Source organism: Urocampus carinirostris, chromosome 17 (genome assembly GCF_059441175.1).
Source record: "Urocampus carinirostris isolate Australia breed hairy pipefish chromosome 17, RoL_Ucar_1.0, whole genome shotgun sequence".
Classification (NCBI taxonomy): domain Eukaryota; kingdom Metazoa; phylum Chordata; class Actinopteri; order Syngnathiformes; family Syngnathidae; genus Urocampus; species Urocampus carinirostris.
This window is the reverse complement of record NC_142365.1, coordinates 5,734,032-5,754,261: the sequence shown is the minus strand read 5'-3', so window position 1 is coordinate 5,754,261 and position 20,230 is coordinate 5,734,032. Positions and strand designations below refer to the sequence as shown.

The 20,230-nt window shown below is 39.9% G+C and overlaps 1 protein-coding gene across 2 annotated transcripts in view; it reads right to left on the bottom strand.

Moving 5' to 3' along the window:
* Positions 1-20,230, bottom strand: part of LOC148349016 (unconventional myosin-XVIIIa-like) — a 158,587-nt gene that overhangs the window by 59,908 nt on the left and 78,449 nt on the right. For both annotated transcript variants that reach the window (XM_088320741.1, XM_088320742.1), the window contains exons 17-22: positions 19,260-19,419; positions 18,996-19,182; positions 17,354-17,579; positions 13,644-13,753; positions 11,050-11,115; positions 6,476-6,604 (exon numbers count right to left, since the gene is read on the bottom strand). In XM_088320741.1, the coding sequence (XP_088176867.1) occupies positions 6,476-6,604; positions 11,050-11,115; positions 13,644-13,753; positions 17,354-17,579; positions 18,996-19,182; positions 19,260-19,419 (878 nt within the window). The remainder of the gene's footprint in view (positions 1-6,475; positions 6,605-11,049; positions 11,116-13,643; positions 13,754-17,353; positions 17,580-18,995; positions 19,183-19,259; positions 19,420-20,230) is intronic.

The following is a 20,230-nucleotide window of genomic DNA, read 5'->3' as shown; positions in this document are numbered from 1 at the left end:
ATGCATTTGAGTGATTGGTGACACCGTACAGACACTGTTTCCGTACACGTCTGAGACACGTATTTGCTTCTTTGCTAGCTTTCGGAATGTTAAGGGGGTAATAAGTTTGACTCAACTATCTGACTGTTTTGTCGACGTTCCCATTGTAGCGCCTTATAATCCTATGCGCCTTATGTATGGAAAATATAGGATCAAAAACTATTTTTTGGGGGTGCGCCCTATAACCCGGTGCGCCTTATAGTGCTGAAAATACGGTTATTGCATTTTGCAGAGCAAAATCTAAAAAAAAAAAAAAACAGAATTCTTTAAAATGATTTGATTTTTTTTAAAAGATTGATCAGGTTTTGACATACACCAGCCCCATTTAATAATTCGTGCGGGCTTGTTCTATTTGGTAAGCAGCTAACCCAAGCGCTTGCCAACCTCCTACTGAGAATTTCAGCCAAGCACGTTCCAAGGCTGGAAGCTAATTTCTGATTAATTAAATCAAACACGTTGGCAGCCCATTCTAAGTATTACACGATTTCCACGCCGCTTATGCGCGAGGCTCTCTCGCGGCGGCAGATTACGGGGCAAACCCAATTAGAGCGACACGATTCTCGACGTCAGGTACACGGCGCCCTGAAGGTATGTCCCGTGACCAATTACGATTCGTCACGCCGCGAGAGGATAGAAAACGCGGCCAATCGCTGACACGGCTCGCACTCGTCGGATATGATGGCAACACAAACAAACGATTGTGAGACACGATGGGCGTGCATAAACGTTTAAGCATCCGAGGTACGGAGAGACGGCGCGACAACCGTGAAAGCAAATTAGGAGACAAGTGCATCGGAGCTAAAGATGTGTTTGGGCTTTGTGCCGTGTTTGTGTTATACTGCTGACACCTTAATCTCATTAGTCAGATTAGCGCATTCATTTTTCATAGGATTATCTCCGCGCGGCCGTGTCGGTCGGACGAAAGGGCCCGGCACGTTGTATGACCCCTGTATCAGTTGATTTCAGATGTCTGAGGTGAAGCTAAGGTCAGCCTTTCCCGGACCTTCCGCAACATTGATTGAGATGAAATAGTATTAATAATGCACTTCGTTTGAAAATGCCTTAGGACACCAAAAGTTGCTGTGCAGAGAATAAAAGACAGTATTATTGACATCAAAAAATATATAAATACATTTAGTCAAGTCAAGTCATTTTTATTTGTATAGCCCTTGATCACAAATAGTCTAGAAGGGCTGCACAGGTTATTGCACAGACTATTATTTCGGACTATTATTACACCATCCCTGATCTGAAACCAACATGAGGGCAAGGAAAAACTCAAAAACCTCAACATGAGGAAAATAAAGAAACCTTGAAAAGGGACCGCACATGTGGTAATCCCCCTTTCAGGATGACCAGGCTGCAATGGATGTTGCCATAACAAATAGTACACAGATATTGTCAACAAAAAATATAGGTTAAACAAATATGAAAAACAAGTAGAGTAAAAAAAAAAGGGAGACCGGCTTTTAACTAAGACAAGAAAGTTTGATCACATTACCCCGATTTTAGCTAACCTGCATTGGCTCCCTGTTAGCTTAAGATGTGATTTTTAAGGTTCTGTTAGTAGTATACAAAATCTCTCATATCTTTCAGATTTAATTTCCCCCTATGTTACGGTCCGAAGCCTTCGCTCTGAAAATGCTGGTTTACTAGTGATTCCAAGAGCCAAGAAGAGATCCGCAGGTTCAAGAACGTTCTCCATTCGGGCCCCGGTGCTGTGGAATGCTCTTCCCCCTGAGATTCGATCTGCAACCTCGGTGGAAATGTTTAAATCCAAGCTTAAAACACACTTCTACTCTATAGCGTATGAATAACCTATATTTTATGTTGACAACATCTGTGTATTATTGGCCCTCATGTAGGTTTTAGATCAGGGGATGGTGTCATATTAGTCTGTAGTTTGCTATAATATTTGATCTGTGCAGCCCTTTGAGACTCTTTGTGATTAAGGGCTATACAAATAAATGTGATTTGACTTGTTGACCATGTGAAGCAGTTTAGATGAGGTGGATGTATACTCTAGTCTGAAAAAGTGTGTTTTGAGCTTGGATTGGAAGATGGGCAAGGTGCCGGAGTTATAGAGGTTATTTTTATGCGAGTGGAAGGAGAGTGTACTGTCGAGGTTGACATTGAGACGCTAGATTTGAGGGGAGGGAAAGGCTGAGGAAATGTAGATGGAGAGAAATTGTCAACTTTGGACAGGGTGGATTTTGTGCAAATTAGAAGGCATTCAGTTTTATTGCTGTTAAATTTGAAAGTGTTAGCGGTAAACCATCATTTTATTTTAGAAAAGGTAGGAGGTGAGGGAGAGGGGTTGTAATGTGGAGTTGGGTAAGCAGGAACGGCAGAGTTGGGTGTCATCTGCGAAGCAGTGGAAATATAATGAATTTACGGAATATGTGACCAAGGGGGAGAAGGTAGGTTATGAACAGTAGGGGGCCACAGGACAGAGCCCTGGGGAATACCTGTGATAAGGAGAAGCACTTGAGATTTATAAATTGAGTATGATCTGTGAGGTAGAAATTTAACCTGAGGAGGGAGCGGGGGGAATGATACCAATTGAGGACAGTCTGTTGAGGAGGCTGGGGTGAGACATGGGATCAAAGACTGCATTTAGGTCGAGGAGGGTGATGCGAATTGTTGGGGTTTTTTCAGATATGTGTTTTGCTTGTTTTTGTTGATGCACCAAATATTTCCCAATCCAATAAATAAATCAAGCTTGTTTTAAGTGACATATTCCCTGTGATTTATTGTTTGGGAAGGGGAGGTTGAACCAATGCCATTTAAAAAAAATAACCAAGTACTTCACAGTTTAAATAACACACCCCATGTTTCTTTCAGCGACACACACCACGTGAACAGATTGGTTTCTTCACAAATATTTTTTTTCATGACTGTTACGTTTATTCTGTTATTTAATATTGGACAAATGCAAAGGAGATACAATAGGATATCAGCTTAATATTTTCACTATCATTGCGCTCAGTTGTCTCTATGTCATCGGCGCTATCGGCCAATCACGTTGCTGTTCCTTGATTTCAACACCTCTTCGGGCTGATCTGTTTTTGGAACATTGAAGATTCAATAAAAGGGTTGGCAGATACGGAGATGGAAATTCCTTATCTGAAGGTTTCTCTCCTTTTCTCCTTGCAAGTTCAAAATCCATTGATGTCTATTCTCCGACTGAAGTTTAAAAAAAAAACAGTTGTGTATCTCCTGTATTTTTCTTATTTTTGGCGAGGGCGGTGGACATAACCCATGTCATTTTTAATCGTTTTTAACATAACCCATGTGAATTTCAATTTATTTATTTTTTTCCTTAGATAAGGGCTTCACTTTTAATGGCACACAGTCATTTTTTGTTATGTTATTGAATGTTTTTCTATCCTTTTCTTTTTTTTCCAGACCAGCTTTTATTTGATTTTTTTTTTCAAAAAAATAAATCAACATAAAAAGTTATTATACATTAAACTCAAATTAAATATCTTTTAAAAAAGTATTTTAAAAAAGAATCGTGTCACCTATTTGACATTTATGTGTGGAAATAATTAACGTGATAACTTATCTTTTACCTGACAAACAATAATTGGTCTATTTTTGTATGTATTATAAAACTGAGTCAAAGTGAAATAATAAAAAAGAGTTCTCGCCTCGTCAAACAAAACAAAAAATACCATTTCCCAAGTGAATTGTCATTGCAATCATTCTGTCGTTCTTCAATAGGAAAATTCAATAAACCGGAGACAGAATCTCAGTCTGCACTACCAGCAATTTCTCAAAGGTTGTTTACAGAAGCGTTTGCGTGCCAGTCAAATCGAGGTATGTTTTCTTTTATGCATTTCTGATTTTAATGCAAATATGCTGAAATGTTTCATTTGGAGGACGCACCAAGGACTGCCAAAGAACTATTGCTAAGCTGTACCTGTCCCTGAGAAAAACGTGAATGACATCTTCACATCTGTTATTTTGACTGAAGAGTGGGACAAGTGTGATTCGATATAACTAATGATCGTGATTTATTTTAATTCCCCCCCCCAAAAAATGGGCTAATTAAATCATACACTTCTAGGACAACAAACTATGAATGATGTTCAAAGAATGCACATCAGTTTGTGTCAGTCAGTCCGGAAGCTGATAATGTCATGAACTGAAATGTCCATGTAACACAAATGTGGTCTTTTAATGACCCGATTTACAGTTAACACTGTAAGATGATAAAATATTTTTACGTGCAGGATATCCATCCATCCATCATCTGCACCGCTTATACTCAGTAGGGTCGCGGGGGTGCTGGAGCCCATCCCAGCTATCTTCGGGCAGTGGGCAGGGGACACCCTGAACTGGTTTTCAGCCAGGCACAGGGCACACAGGGACAGACAACTCACTAGGGACAATTTGGACCGGCTATTTAACCTGACATGCATGGTTTTGGGATGTGGGAGGAAACCGGAGTGCCCGGGGGAAACCCACGCAAGCACGAGGAGAACATGCAAACTCCACACAGGAAAATTCGATCTCATGACCTCAGAACTGTGCCGCACACGAGCTAACCACTGTGCTGCCAACGGGCAGGATATGACGTCACAAAATTCGATTCCAGGTAGAAACTTCGACTTTATACATGAATTAATTTTTCGTCTCACCCCTAGTATGTGTATATATTAGAATAATACAATGCAAAAAATGAGCACTTACTGTATACACTACTGTTCAAAAGTGCAAGGTCACCCAAACAATAGAATTTTCCAAGAAAAGTAACACTTTCATTTTCATTAATCAAACTATCTATCAATCTATCTATCTATCTAGCATGGTCATATCCCTCAAGAGGGGTTTAATCAAACGAGTTGCAAAAAAAGAAAGTCGAGACATTGAGATGTAACAGGCATTTTTGAGTCTGTGCTTAGTTAGGAGTTTGATTGCCTCCTTTCTTTTCACACTCCTTTTTGGAAGAGTTTTAGAACTGACATGCACTTCAGTTTGTTCTTTGTAATACTGTACCAGTTTTTGCGTCCTTTTTTTTCATCAGTATTTGCACTTTTTCATGTTTAGTGTTATTTTCGTTTTGTTTCTGTTGTGCTAAAATGGTAATTCCCCTTATAGAGATCAAAGAGATCAAAGCCAGCAGAGAAGCTAATGTGACTCATTTCATCTGCAAGTAAATTGTATCAGTTTTTATACTCATTATTGTTATCACTTCTATTTTCTCATATATATATAAAAAGGATGATGTTGGTTAAAATTCAGACTAAAGAAAAATATGTTGAATTCATTGTAAACGTTAAAAAAAACACTATACGATCTTTTGTTAAAAGTATCTTGTTAAAATGGATGTAAAATGTATTGTGATGTTCTAATATGTATTTTATGAAAATTGAAAAGAAAGCTCTTTGATATGCTTTTGGGCAGTCTACAGAGCGAGCTGCCAACGAGATCAAAGAGATCAAAGCCAGCAGAGAAGCTAATGTTGTGACTCATTTCATCTGCAGAAACTGTAATAAAAACCTCATCATCCAGTCCAGCGTGAATGTGGATCTTTGGTGGGACAGGTACACCGCGGTTACATTGTAATGATTTGATTTTAAAATAAAAATTGCATCCTTAAAATGTTGCTTTTGTTTGAAATTTCTAAGCGACCCCAAACTTTGGAACAGTATATGTTTGGGTGAACGGACTGTACATGTAATCAGAGCTTTGAATGAGAATGGATATGTTCTTTTCTAATATCGAAGTTAAAGGAAAAGATTGGACGAGTGTTCTTAATAGAACAAGGTGACATTGTAATCTTTGGATTGAAAAACACAAAAAAAATGGTTTCTTCCCCTAAAATGGCTTTCATTAGTTCCTCGTGAACTCGGTTCCCTTTTCTGCCAGTCTATCAAGCCTAGCTTCACTCGTTCGTCCTTTTCTCATTCACCCTCTGCTATTTGAGGCTTATTTTTGCAATTTAAAACCAAAAAAAAAGCAAAAACTCATCCCCTGTCTGCTATTTCAATTCCATCAGCGTTCACAATGGTCGATACGAGCTCTCGTTGATTCGGTTTATTTGCCGTGTCCTTGAGTAATTCCTCATAAACGCGGTCTTCTGGAGCCTTTCGCGTTTTCTTGTCGTGGGCACAATCAAATCTCCCCTGATTAGGCTGAATGCACGCGAGGCGTTCAAGAGCGGGCCGAGAGAGTCGGCAATTTTTGTAATTGCTGGAGGAGTTGCGGAAAAAAGCTGGCAGAAACGAGTGGAAAGCAAACAGGCGCTTAAACGAGGTCTGAAGCGAGATTTCTGCGAGCCACAAATCACATTGTTTGCTTGCTTATGCAAGTCTGCAAGCAAGATTGCCTGGCCATGTCGTCTAAATGCTGATGTGGATAAAACAAGAGTTATGTTTTACACCCAGTCGGGATGATAAAGGGTTTTTATTTTTTGTTTTTTGCTTACCTTTCTCTTTTTAAAGGCTTGTCGTGCCAGATAACCTCTACTGGCAGCTTGGAATAGGATTAAATTGCGCTTGGTTTGCTCGTCCCTCTGCTCTTCCAATTTTGCCAGGATTCCAGCTTTGAAGAATAACTGCAATGTGAAAAAAAAAGATTAATACATTGATTGAAACACACAAGAGAACATGTTTATATTGTTCATGAAGGAACATGTGAAGGAATGGCAAAATAAAGGTTTGGAGGAAGGTTGACTAAACACTTAATCGCCCTACTTTGTATATACCGTAAATTCCGGACTATAGAGCGCACCTGATTATAAGCCGCGACCACCACATTTTAGGAGGAAAAACGATTTTGTACTTACATAAGCCGCACCTGTATATAAGCCGCATGCACCCACATTAAAACATGTAACACAATCAGAAAATTAGCCCAAACCCGACTTTGAGTCCCGCGATTGAAACTGAATATAAAGTACACAGTCCATAAACCACAGCCGGCAAAATTAACAGAAAATGAAACCGGTACTTAAGGTTTGATCAGACCAGCAGAGTCCGGGTATCCGTTGAAACTAATTCAAGGAAAGAAGTCTAAGGGTGGGAAAAATATATATCCACTATTGTCCGCCACGACAACAGGTCTCACACACCTTTACCCCACTTCCCATCAGCCCGCGTTTGCTCCGCCCCTCTTTTTTAATTCGCAAAACGTATTAGAATAAGTGTCTCAAATAAATACATTACAAAAATATACAGGTGCAAACACATATTATACATCGGTTACACATATTTACAAAGAAAGACGGTACACCGAGAGAGTTTTCAAAGCTTTAATTATAATATTTTAACTTTCATCCCAAACCGTGCCTGTGAAGGGTAGCAAAACGCTACTAGCAACACGCTCGCAACACAGTTAACGGGTCTGTTAAAAAAACATACCGTACTTGTAGAAACCACGGTAAACCGTCCTCATCTTCCTCCTTTAAACTGAGGTTATCAAAGTCGTCTTCCCCAGTATGGGAAAGAGACTTTGTCATATAGATGTCGTCCCACGCTCCCTTTTTCCAAAAAAAGCTAGCAACGCGCTCGCAAAGTAAAGTTTACGTGCAGTAGCTCTGTTTCCTTCTTTATCGGACTGCTCGTTTGCTTTTAGCTTGAAAGCTATGTCATGTGCCTTTCTTTTTGCAATTTGCATGATGAGGATATGTCTACGCTAATTTAATTTGTGCACAAGCTAAGAAGTTGCAGTCTTCCTCGGCGCATATATTCCACCGGTCTAAATCTTACCTTTTGTACTCGAGCGCCGCTGCCGGCTGTTAGAAAAATTACATAAATTGGCCGCATCACTGAATAAGCCGCAGGGTTGAATGTTTGGGAAAAAAGTAGCGGCTTATAGTCCGGAATTTACGGTACACAGTATCTACAGTATATACAGATTATATATACATATCATTTGCTGCAGTTGGGGTAGATTTTTTTTTTAACGACGAACACAGAGCAGGATAATTTTTTTAAAAAGACATTTTCTGAAAGTGGTGTAAAAATTCATTTTTGCAGTGTAGGGCCACTTAACACTTAAGTGGCCATTGATACAGAATTGTACTCCTTTCAATTGTTTTGGGGCAGTTTATTGTTAATATTCACAATTTAAAGGCATCGATAAATATAAAATATAAAGGAAAAATGAAGAACATCAATTCCACCGCTCATTGACAGTGCCATGAAAAGGTTTTGACCCCCTTCCAGATTTGTATTTTTTGTATATGTATCACTCACAAAGGTTCCAGATCATCAAACCAATCACGCAGAGACAACCCAAGGAAAAACAAAATGCAGTTTTGAAATGTCGATTCCATTTATTAAGGCACCAAACAAAATTAAAACCTATGTGAAAAAGTAAATGCCATTTTTTGCAGCAAAAAGAGAAATCTAACGTTTATGATATTTGGTCATGAATCTTTCAAAATACTGTGTCTGAATTTTGGCCCACTCTTCTTTGCAAAATTGTTTCATATCAGCCATATTGGAGTGTTTTATAGCATGAACTGCATTTTTAAGATCACACCACAGAATCTTAAATTGATTGACGTCGGGACTTTGACTTGGCCACTCCAGAACCTTCATTTTGTATTTTTTTCCAAACATTCAGAGGCGGACTTGATGGCGTGTTTCGGCTTGTTGTCTTGCCGCATGAACCAAAACCGCTTGAGTTTGAGGAGACAAACTGATGGCCGGAGGTTCTCCATCAGGATCTTCTGGTAAACACCAGAATTCATTATTCCGTCAACCCCTGCAAGTTGTTCTGGTCCTGAGGCAGCAAAGCAGCAACACACCATTTACAGTGCATGACTCCACCATAAGAAACACACTGGCCAAAATGGTATCCATGGGAGAGTTTCCAAGCAAAAAAAAAAGCATCTTGATTATCCTCAAAACTTTGAGACTTATTATGTGGACTGATGTATCAAAAATTGAACTAGTTGGAAGCTGGGTAGCCTGTATCATCTGATGTGCCCTCAAACTTAAGCACACTCGGATCATGCAGTAGGACAACAATCTGAAACACACAAGTCCTTCTCTGAATTGCTAGAAGAAAAAAAAAATGAAGGTTTCGTGTGGCTGAGGGAAAGTCCAGATTTAAATCCAATTGAGATACTGTGGTGTGACTTTCAAGGGGCAGCTCATGCTAGAAAACCATCCAACTTGGAATATTTTACAAAGAGAGCATTGTAAAAGACGCAATACCAATTACTGTATACGTTTGATTTATGATTTTTTTTTTTGTGCCCCAATAAATGGAATAAACATTTCAAAACTGCATTTTGTATCCTTAGATTTCCATCTTGGCCGATTGAGATTCTCCTGCGAGGATTTGACCTCGGTGCCGTTCTGTTACAAGTTGCACTACAAAACAATGACAGACGCCCGTTCGTATCGCTTTGCACTCCTGACCCGAGACGAGGGAATCTGCGCATAGAGACAGCCGGCCGGATCAGACGCCGGCTCCCCTTTGGAGCTTTCGGGCTCACAAAGACGAAAGGAAGGGGGCGGAGGGTGGCGACTTTCCAGCATCAGAAGAGAGAGGTCCAGGTGCAATGAAGGACGACGCAGAAGAAGAAGAAGGGAGTGTTGCGTGTGTGTAATGTTAATAGAGGAGGGAATGGCGACGTTGCAAAGAGAAGGTTTATTTAAGGTTTCAAAGCGGGAAGCAACCCAAATGACTCACTGACAGATTGGTGCACAAATGGAGTTCACTGCAGGGGTTACATGAAATCTTAGAATAAAGACAACAGAAAAACATCAAAATCAAAAGCACTTAACCTGGTTTCTACGCTATAAGGCGCACCAGACTATAGGGTGCATGGAATTAATATCACAGTAAGGGACAGGGTTGCACAAAAAGTAAAAAAGCACCACATTTGTGCATTAATTGATTAGTCTGATCACTGATCGTGATTTCATAACAATGAATCCAATGGGAATTGGACCTGGATCATGGCAGGAAGCGCGCTGATCCTTTACACTACACCACGAAGGATACAGACGATTCGCACTGTTTTTAGTCACAGTACCAAATTGTTAATGTTATAATTCGGCCAGGCTGCAAAAATATTTTCAGACATTAAAGCGGTCTGCGGAAATACGGTTTTGTATCTCTAACTCTTTACGAAACACATGAGATTTTGAACTGAAAAAGGATCGCTCCTCTTGAGAATGTGAGGTTGCCGGTTCGATTCCCGGCTCTTCAGAGTTAAATGTCGAAGTGTCTTTGGGCAAGACACTGAACCCTTAATGCCCTTGATAGGCATGGCGTTCTTTGGCTATCGGTGTGTGAGTGTGTGCATGAATGGATAAGTACAAAGCACATTGTAAAGCACTTTGGGAGGTCTTCATTGACTTGAAGAGCGCTATATAAATGCAGACCATTTACCAGAAGGCCCACGTTCAAATTTGGGGTTTTTGGGGGTATCTCTTAGTCCGATAGATAAGGTATTTAGGATTAAATGTGGAACTCAACCTAAATGACTCATTGACACATTGGTACACAAATGAGGGCACTGAGGTGGGTGACATGACATTTTAGAAGAAAAATACTAACAAAAAATGACTTCAATGCAGAAATCAAAGCACTTTCTTTCAGCCTACTCCGCAAATGTACATACAGTATACATACATAAGCATACACATATATACATGTGCATACATATAGATAGATAGAGCGATAGAGATAGAGATAGAGAGAGATAGAGAGGGATAGAGAGATGAATACAAAGTATCTATCTATCTATTTCGATAGTTGGTGCCAAGATACTTTTTAGCTCACGACCAATCAGAATTGTGCTTCTGAGAGCAGGTAAACCGTGATTGGTTGTTAAGTAATGATGTTAATGTTGCCTAACAACACCTCAAAATGGCCGCCTCCACGGAAAGATCAAAACAGATGGATTTTCTTTGTATTCTTATTCTACAAACACAACAAAAACTCAAAATGAGGCTCATCAAATAGTAATGTCAGAAAATCCTTTGGGTTTGACTTCCATTTTTAACAAATGATTTGTTCTACTGTGTCATGACTCACCCGGCTCACACCCATGTGGTAGCTGCTCTTCTCCAAATCCAGACACTCCAGGAGCTCTTCCACAGCCTGACAAAACATTTTAAACACATTATCAAAATGACTTAGGGCAGGGGTCGGGAACCTATGGCTCGCGAGCCATATATGGCTCTTCCTATGAGTACCTATGGCTCAGAGACCAATTTGATTGCATGCAAAATTTCTCCATCTTGTTCAAAACCGAGATAGCCTATCCTATTTAGGTACACGTAAAGCCAAACCAAAGCTAAATGCAAAGGAAACACTTCGCAGTATATATAGGGCACGTTTTTCAATACAATTTACAGTCAAGGTGTCACACAAAAAAAAGGGGAAAAAAAACTCGTTTTGGCTGTACAACGCTAAAGAATCCTTTATTTAAAAGTTCACTATATAATCTGTGTTCAGTGTTCAGATACTTTATGATGAATCCACAGAACTGTAAATACGCCAAAACACCGGAAGAGAACTTAGTCATTTGATTGGGTGAGTGGGAGGGATGGGTGGAGCTATGCAAAAAGTACAAGCATTCCCTCCCATCTCTCGCCAAAGGTAAGCACATAAGGCTCCCTATTCTCAGAATGTTGTGACGTTTTTACAAAATAAATGCTCGCATCTGGTTTTGAAACCAATATGTATGAAAAAAAGGGTCAAAAGGAGTTTAACCGATCTTGAGTAATTGCAAGAAAGAGAAGTTTAAAGTGGTCTGTTTGTTGAATTTGGGACAGGGGCTCTGGCATTATTCTCTTTTCATAATTTTTATCAAATCATCAAAAATAAATGTGCTGAAGACTAAGCTTTTGTCTGGGGCGCGGGTTTAGCAATTTAGTAAATTTGTCTCATAATATATGGTGTGGCTCTTTCCCAAAATAAAATTAATATTTTTTGCTTTTATGGCTCTTTGAGTCAAAAAGGTTCCCGACCCCTGACTTAGGGCGTTTCCAGATTCCACATTTAATCCATTATGCCTAAGCAGTTGTATTTCAAAGGGTTGACTAAAATTGCAGTTTTCTTAGTTGCATTTTTAATTCCTGTAAAAAAAATCTGAGACTTTAAGAAAAATAGTGACAGAGAAATTCAATTTAAAAGCGTTTTACGTGCTATGTTCAATATTTGTATATGATGATGCGTCACATGGCAACATTGTTGTCATAAGTTATAACTAAAACACTTGATCTACAGGGGCGTGCACGGATATACACTAGGCGGTGCTAGCTTATAACTGACGTAAGATATTGTAAATATGAATATTTGTCATTGAAAATACATTTCTACACTGCCTCAAAAATGATTAACGCCATCGCCAACGCCATCTTGCCCAATTTACACATACTGTTGACTTATCTTAATTTTATCTATTTTTTTCTTGAAAAATAAGATTATTCTCCTTATTTTTAAAGAAAAACGAGTACTATTTTTACACTTAAATTTTCTGCTCATGGGGAAATTCGTATACCTAATTTTATTTTTGTTTTGTTTTGCAATGTAGTACAATCATCTGTTTTAGCCAGCCCGGTTTTCTGAGCATCGGCTTCATAAAATGAGCAAAAGGATTTTTCCATCAGCTAGATATATATTTTTTTTTTTTTAGATAAAATGATTTTCCTTTTCTTTATCTTCAAGAAAAACAAGTACGATTTCGAACACTTCTATTTTCTGCTTGGTAGATACGATTTTCTTTTTTAAATTATTGAGATAATATGTGGTTAGCACGTGTGCGGCACAGTTCTATGGCCATGAGATTAAACCTTCCTGTTTGGAGTTTGCATGTTCTCCCCGTGCTTGTGTGGGTTTCCTTCAGGCACTCCGGTTTCCTCCCACATTCCAAAAATATGCAGGTCAGGTTAATTGGCCTGTCCAAATTGTCCCTAGGTGTGACTGAGCGAACTGTCCCTGTGTGCCATTCGATTGGCAGGCAACCAGTCCAGGGTGTCCCCTGCCCCCTTCCCGAAGACAGCTGGATGGGCTCCAGCACCCCCGCGACCCTATTGTGGCTAAGCTGTGCAAATAATGGATGGATGAGATAATAATTTTTCAAAAGTCCAATACAAACAAATAAAAAACAAAATACCTCTACCCTATTGGCAGAAAAATGCGCTCAATAAGGATTTTAAAATTGAGTTTCCAGTCACAAAAAGAAAAATCACATAATAATCTCAACTGTAGATTATTTTAAAAAGTTTTACTTGTTTCTAGGAAAAAAAGAAGAAAAATACATAAGCACCATCTGGTAGATATTTGTTTTTCTTGAAAAATAAGACCATAACAGTACAATTTCTTACACTTAAATCATCTGCTAATGCGGTCATTTACTATATTCATTTAATTATATTTAACGTAGCACACTTTCTCGGACATCTGTTTGGACAGCCCGGTTTTCCGAGCATCCGCTTCTGCGGGCGCAATCCAAATTCCGCCTCAGTTGATTAGATCATGACAACAGCTCTTGATGGATGAAGGCTTACTTCTCCGTCAGACGGCTGCTGACAAATCAGGGGCAGATGTAATGAAGCTCCCCTCTCACAACATTAATCTTAAGTGTTTGGCCAGTGGCAGCGCTCTCTCGCTGATTGACTCACTCTCTGCTCGTCCTTCACGATGTAATTCCGCCCGTGCTTCTTGGTGAGGTGCGGCGCCAGCACATCAAAACGTCGACGGAACTCCGAGAACACCATGTGGTCGGGGTAACCTGCCAAGGTCGGTGCCAGGTATCAGAAAATTGTGCTTACTATAGGTTTTAACCCTCCTCTTGTGTTTGCTTTAGCGGGTCGATGGCCCTAAAATGCTTTAAAAACAATAATACCGCATCCCATTTTTGGTGAGAGTTTCTGGGCCTTTTTTTTGCCAGTACACCCCCTCGGGATTGATTTTTTAAATGGTTAACTGTACCTCTGCTTTATTTGTCTTTACTACGGTAAATTTCCCCTTCAGACGTTTTTGTCCAAGGCCATAGCTGGTGAAAAACTTGTCACAAGTGACATTATGGCCCAGCAGTCCAATAGACACATCAAGGACCGCACATTTTCTATTTTATTTGACAAGATTGGATAGATTGAGAGATGAAATTGTGAAAGCCAGAACTGGAGTAGTAGTGGAGCTGAGCAAGCGTGTGGATAAGAGTACTCGGTTGGTTTGGACATATGGAGAGGATGGATGAGGAGCGAATGTTGAAGAGGATCTACAGAGCAGAAGTCAATGGAAGGAGACCAAGAGTAAGGGCGCAATTGACGTGGATGGGTGGTGTTATGAGTGCACCGAAGGAAAGAGGTCTAAATCTAGTGGAAGCTAGAGCCCTAGTTGGTGATAGGAATGAGTGGAGAGGTGTTGTAAAAGGATAGTGGGATGTTTAGACGCGTTCTAACGGATAGGCAGGGCACCTGTATGATGCAGCAGGGGTAAACCAGTGAAAGGCGTCGGGCCCTGCTGTTGAACAAAAGAGTGTGTTGTGTCACCCTGACCCGAGTGACACGGCCGCTTTCTTGTGTCCCGTTTCATCTGGAAGGACGAAAGCATGCCCAACTTGGGTGCCGAGGTGCTTAACTTGTTCGGGTGTTTGGTAAATCGGTAACTTCCATATATAGTTGGTTTTAGCATAACAGGCTGTCCAAATTCCAATGCTATACTCTCCAGGTATTAAAAGGTTTGAAGGGACATTGTTAACTGGTAAATACTCTGCAAATTACCAGCTCTATACTGAATTCAACAAACAAGTCTCGACAAATTTTATTTTTGTGCTGATATAATGGTAACATGGCAAAATGAGAATAGAATAGAAGAATAGAATAGAATATACCTTTATTGTCATTGTTACAAATGGGCTAACATATTGTAACAACGAAATTGGGCATGACACTCCAGTTTTAAACATTCATAGTGAGGTATGAGCAAGAAGATAAAGGAACAGAGAGGATAATGTTATAAGACAAGGGGGATAAGGCTATAGTTATAATTTACATGGTATTTACACAAGAAATGTCGGCATGTGGGATGTCGTATTGATAGAATTTTGGAAGAACAGTCCTTAAACATGCCTTATTAAAGTCGCCAGCGATTATAAGTTCCTGGCGACTTCAGATTCAGATCAGATTCAGATTCAGATCTACTTTATTGTCATTCTAGTACACGTGTATACAGAACGAAATGTCGATGCATCTGACCCCCACAGTTTCCTTGAATGTACAGATATAAATAATGTTGTATTGTATTTTGGCTACGTATAGTATTTTACCATAGTGCCGATAGTGCAAGAAGAGTAGCTAACCAGATGTGCAAAATGGGCAGTCAGGTTAACAAGTCAGGTACACAGTAACATTAACACTGTAACAATAACGCTGTAATTACAATAGTGCAGAGAGCAATGTGCAAGGAGTGGCAAGCTATAAAAAAAAAAAAAAAAAAAAAAAAAAACTGCCAGTAGTGCAAAAAGTCAGATTAGCAGCCGTTTAGATTTAAGTTAACTATATGTTAGATTGACCATTTAACAGTCTAATGGCCAGGGGGACTAGACTATTGCGGAGCCTGGTGGTCCTGCACCGCACACTGCAGTACCTCTTCCCAGAGGCTAGCAGAGTGAACAGTCCATGATGGGGGTGAGAGGGGTCCCCGGTAATGTTTTTAGCATGGGATAGGCAGTGCTTCTGGCCAATGTCCTGAATGGAGGGACTTAAGGTGATAGTTGCCGAACAGGTATTTATAAAAGAAAAGATGAGAGAAAAAAGAACACTTAAAGTAAAAAGATTTACTGGAGGGACACAAGCCGCTGCGTGTAGTCGCGCCGCCATCCCCTAAAGCGCTGGTTCTTAACTGGTCTGACTTGAGGATCCACTATTCCACACTTGCAAGCCAAATCAAGAAAAAAATTCCACTTCTCAAATGTATCGAATGAAATGATTGTGCAGTTTGAAGCAGAGAAAGAATATATTAACCTTTTTTTCCCAAAAAACGAAATGACCAGCAAAACATAGCGTCTATACTCTAAATTGCATACAAGCGACCCACTAGAACTACTTTAAAATGGCCACATATTAAAAGAAATGTGTACCCAAAATATTTATAAAACACGCACCTAAACATTCATTATTATTTGATTATGAATATAATTAAGATGGATATACTGTTGAACAGTTAAAAAAATAACTTTTCTAAACCATGTATTGTACCTTCCATTATCGCTTCAATGGCAGACACTCTTACGTAATTATTGTATTTTGCAATATTTTCCTTCTGCCGCTCGATCGTTGTTATTACCGTTTTCCATATTTTCTTTCGTTTATTGCTAACTTTCTCAGGACCCTTTATTATAAGTATAAAGAAAACCAACAAAATTACAATAAAATGAAATGTGGTCCCTCTCAAACAGAATGTTGACTGCGCCAATTGACTGAACAAGTGATTGTGCATGGAAATATCGCCATCCACTTGTAAGGAGTGCAACTGACCCTATGTTTTTTTCTTAGGTTCCGTTACCCCCTTTTGGATCCCGACCCACCAGTTAAGAAACAATGCCTTACAGCTCATATAAGTGAGAGAGGGGCTGGCTACCACTGTATTGACTAACAGTCTACTTGTGATTTAAGTTTTTGCAGAAGCCAGTAATTTATAATCTTGTTTTCGTAGCAACCGACCCTTGTATGTAATGTAAGAATTTCAATCAGAGCATTTTATAATGTAGTATATAATTTATATATACAATTCTGCTAACTTTGGGTGAACTATTTCCCATTTTACCAGAAAAAATAGATAAAATGTCTTAGAAATAAGGACATTTGAAATCAAAGGAGCTAAATCTTCTGCCAATCGGGAACAAAATTGTGTTTTCATTGTGGTCCATCATTTGATGCAATAAACAAATGTATGTGGTTTACCAGCTCGGTAGCCTAGATGGTAGGGCGCCCGCTCTGAGACTGGGAGGTCGCTGGTTCAAGCCTCGGCCAAGTCATACCTACAACATTGGTACCCATTGCCTCCCTGCTTGGCGCTCGGCATTAAGGGTTGGAATTGGGGGGTTTGGTCACCTAATGACTCCCAACACAGCAGTTGGGTCTAAAAACCCGGCGCCAATCGAAAGCGACGAGTCACGTCGATAGCTTCGCGTGACAAAATGATTTCCGGTAGATATCATGTTGATGGTTGATACTGGCTGAATAATAAATAAATTTGTTTGCATTAAAAATACAAAACGGGTTGTGGTGAACCTAGCACAAGAGGAGGGTTAAACACTTTTTTAAGAGGGCGAGTGTACAAAAAAAGGAAAATGCTGGATATTGATTTTACAGGTGAGGTCGCTCACCTTGCCGATGGATGCGGAGGGCGTCGAGCAGCTTGGACCCGCGTAGTTGAGCTCGTAGCAAAGCTACGTCCAGCTGCGTGAAAGCGGAATCCCCGGCCTCCCCCTGAGCTTCGCTTTCCGCACCTTTGATGAAGGATCCGCTCAGACCTTTAAGAGCATCTGCCTTGGGCAATATGCAGTGAACAAAATGGATCTTGGACCTCCGCACCATGTCCAACAGAGCGTCCTGAGACAAAGAACAGAAAAAGAATTACGTCATTAATACGCTAGCATCAGATTGACATTTTAAGCAGTTATTAGCTTAGAACAGGGTTTGGGGGCCACGTAGTTCAAAAGATTTGATTGGTTATGATTGTTTTGTTTTTTTCTGCCAACACGGTCTCGATCTGATAATTTTGTATTTATGAATACATCTATTTTGATTGAGGACGGGGTCACAAAAGGACACTGGCACCAAAAGATTTTTTTCCAACTTTCTGCTAAATGGGCTGCATTAAAAAGCCGGGGGGCCGTATCTGGCCCACAGGCATTAGTTTGCAGACCACTGGTCTAAGTCAAGTCATGTTTATTTCTATAGCCCTTAAACTGCTGTTCAGACTACATACACTGGTCTACCACAAGTTTTTTTATGTCAGTAATCCCTTTCTGTATTGCGGATTAGCTACTTTACGGATATTCATCATGCATTGTGTTCTACATTCTGATTGGTTAAATAGAGGAATATTATTTCTATCGCCAACAAAGTTGGACCTCTTCCCCTGCTAAACTTGCTCTTGAGCAACATGAGAATCTTTAGCTCTGAAAATGCTGGTCTACTAGTGATATCAAGAGCCAAGAAGAGATCCGCAGGTTCAAGAACGTTCTCCATTCGAGCCCCAGTGCTATGGAATGCTCTTCCCCCTGAGATTCGATCTGTAACCTCGGTGGAATTGTTGAAATCTAAGCTTAAAACACACTTCTATTCTATAGCATATGAATAACCTATATTTTATCTTGACAATTGTTAATTGTTTGTAATTGCAACATCCATTGCAGCCTGGTCATCCTGGAAGGGGGATTACCTCAAGTTTGGTCCCTTCTTAAGGTTTCTTCATTTTCCTCATGTTGAGGTTTTTGAGTTTTTCCTTGCCCTTATGTAGGTTTTAGATCAGGGGGTGGTGCAATAATAGTCTGTGGTTTGCAATAACCTGTGGTCTGTGCAGCCATTTAAGACTCTTTGTGATTAAGAGCTATACAAATAAACATGACTTGACTTGACTTGACTTTAGCGTCCCCCAGTGGCTCCCTGGTGCTTTTTCAAACTGTTTGCTTGGAGAAATATATGGTTTCTGTAGGACAGAGCCGGAATGTAAACGCTGTTTTCTTTAACGTCCACATGATGACGGCAAAGTATCATGTAATGTAAAGTAGGCCGGGTCCTGAATCCAGATCATTTTTTAAATGATTATTTGGCAGTAGAGAAACTGTTTGTAAATATAAAAAAAAATTAGCCTGTATATTGGGTTTGTTCTGTGTTTGCAAAAAAATAAAGTAAATAAATAAATAAAGGTTTCTTCTTTGCGGGTTTTGAATGACAGGACCTTTTTGGAATGCAAAAAAACAAAAAAACCACTGTATACCTTTTGAGGAATTTGATGCTTACCACTTGAAGCTTGATTTGAATACAGAGAGACTTTTTCTTCATGGCCGCCACCCCCGGAGTGAAGCTCCTCCTCAAGCTTGAAACCCGCCGCAAGGAAATCTGCGAACCGCCTTCAAGACCGGCTATGGAACCGGACAGAACGGTCGCCCCGCCCGCCCGACTCATAAACAATGAGCTGATGATCTTCCTACGAGACGTGCATGATGTCACTTTCGACATTTTACGAAATAAATTAGGCCACAAAGGCAAATGGTCGGCGCTTACTTCCGAGAGTCTTGCAGTAGACCCGTAGCGTGATTGGAGGCTGGGTTTTGCTTGGCGTAGTTGAGCCAGCCTCGGGCGTCGTACTCCACCCAGTCGGTCCCGTGACTGTGGCCCAGTAGGAAGTGATCGTCTTTTTCGCTCTTCAGGAGGAAAGTGTGACCTGGCGATGGAAAAAGAAGGGCTTCTGACCAGTGTTCCCTCTAAGCTGCGCGTGTGCGCAATTGCGCACTGCTCGCACATTCTCAGCGCACAAGAAAAACTAGCCAGCGCACAAAAATGAGGGCTCAAAATTACTAATCAAGAAGCGACTTAAGTCAAAGTTACAGTGCATGAAGGTAAAAATACACGGGTTCCCCTGACGTTGTGTCCTAAATGCGGTATTTTGAAGTCGAGTCAAAGTAGAACGAAGTTGAGTAAAGTTAGTAGAGAACCGGCTTCTTCGGCTCGGCTCACTAATAGGAACCAGCTCTTTCGGGTCCTAAATGGCTATTCAGGTTGTTTTTGCTTCTTTAATGCCAACATGACCAAATATTATGTAAAATTATGCACAACATGACTTGAAGGAAGGGGGGATAGAACAAAAAAGAAAAAAATACCTAAATGAAAAAGTAGTGAAAAGCTGAGAAAAAAAAATAAACAAAAGGAAGAAAAAAAGGAAAATTTTCTGAAAAAAGCCAGAAAAAAAGAAATGTAGGAAAAAAGTAAATAGAGAACAAAAAGAAAAAGTAACAAAAAAGTAGAAAAAAACACGGAAAAAAGAAGATAAAGTTTGTGTTGCATTCAAATAATTTCCAATGATATCAAGTGAATCTTGTTGCCAACATTGTACTTCCACTAAAAATGTGATTAAGTACAGTTCTGTATCATACAACCAACTAAATAAGCCCCCAAAAATGTTAATATTATGTGACAAAATATATCAGGAAATAAAAAGAAATGAATTCTTGTGAAAGAATTGTAAGAACAAACGA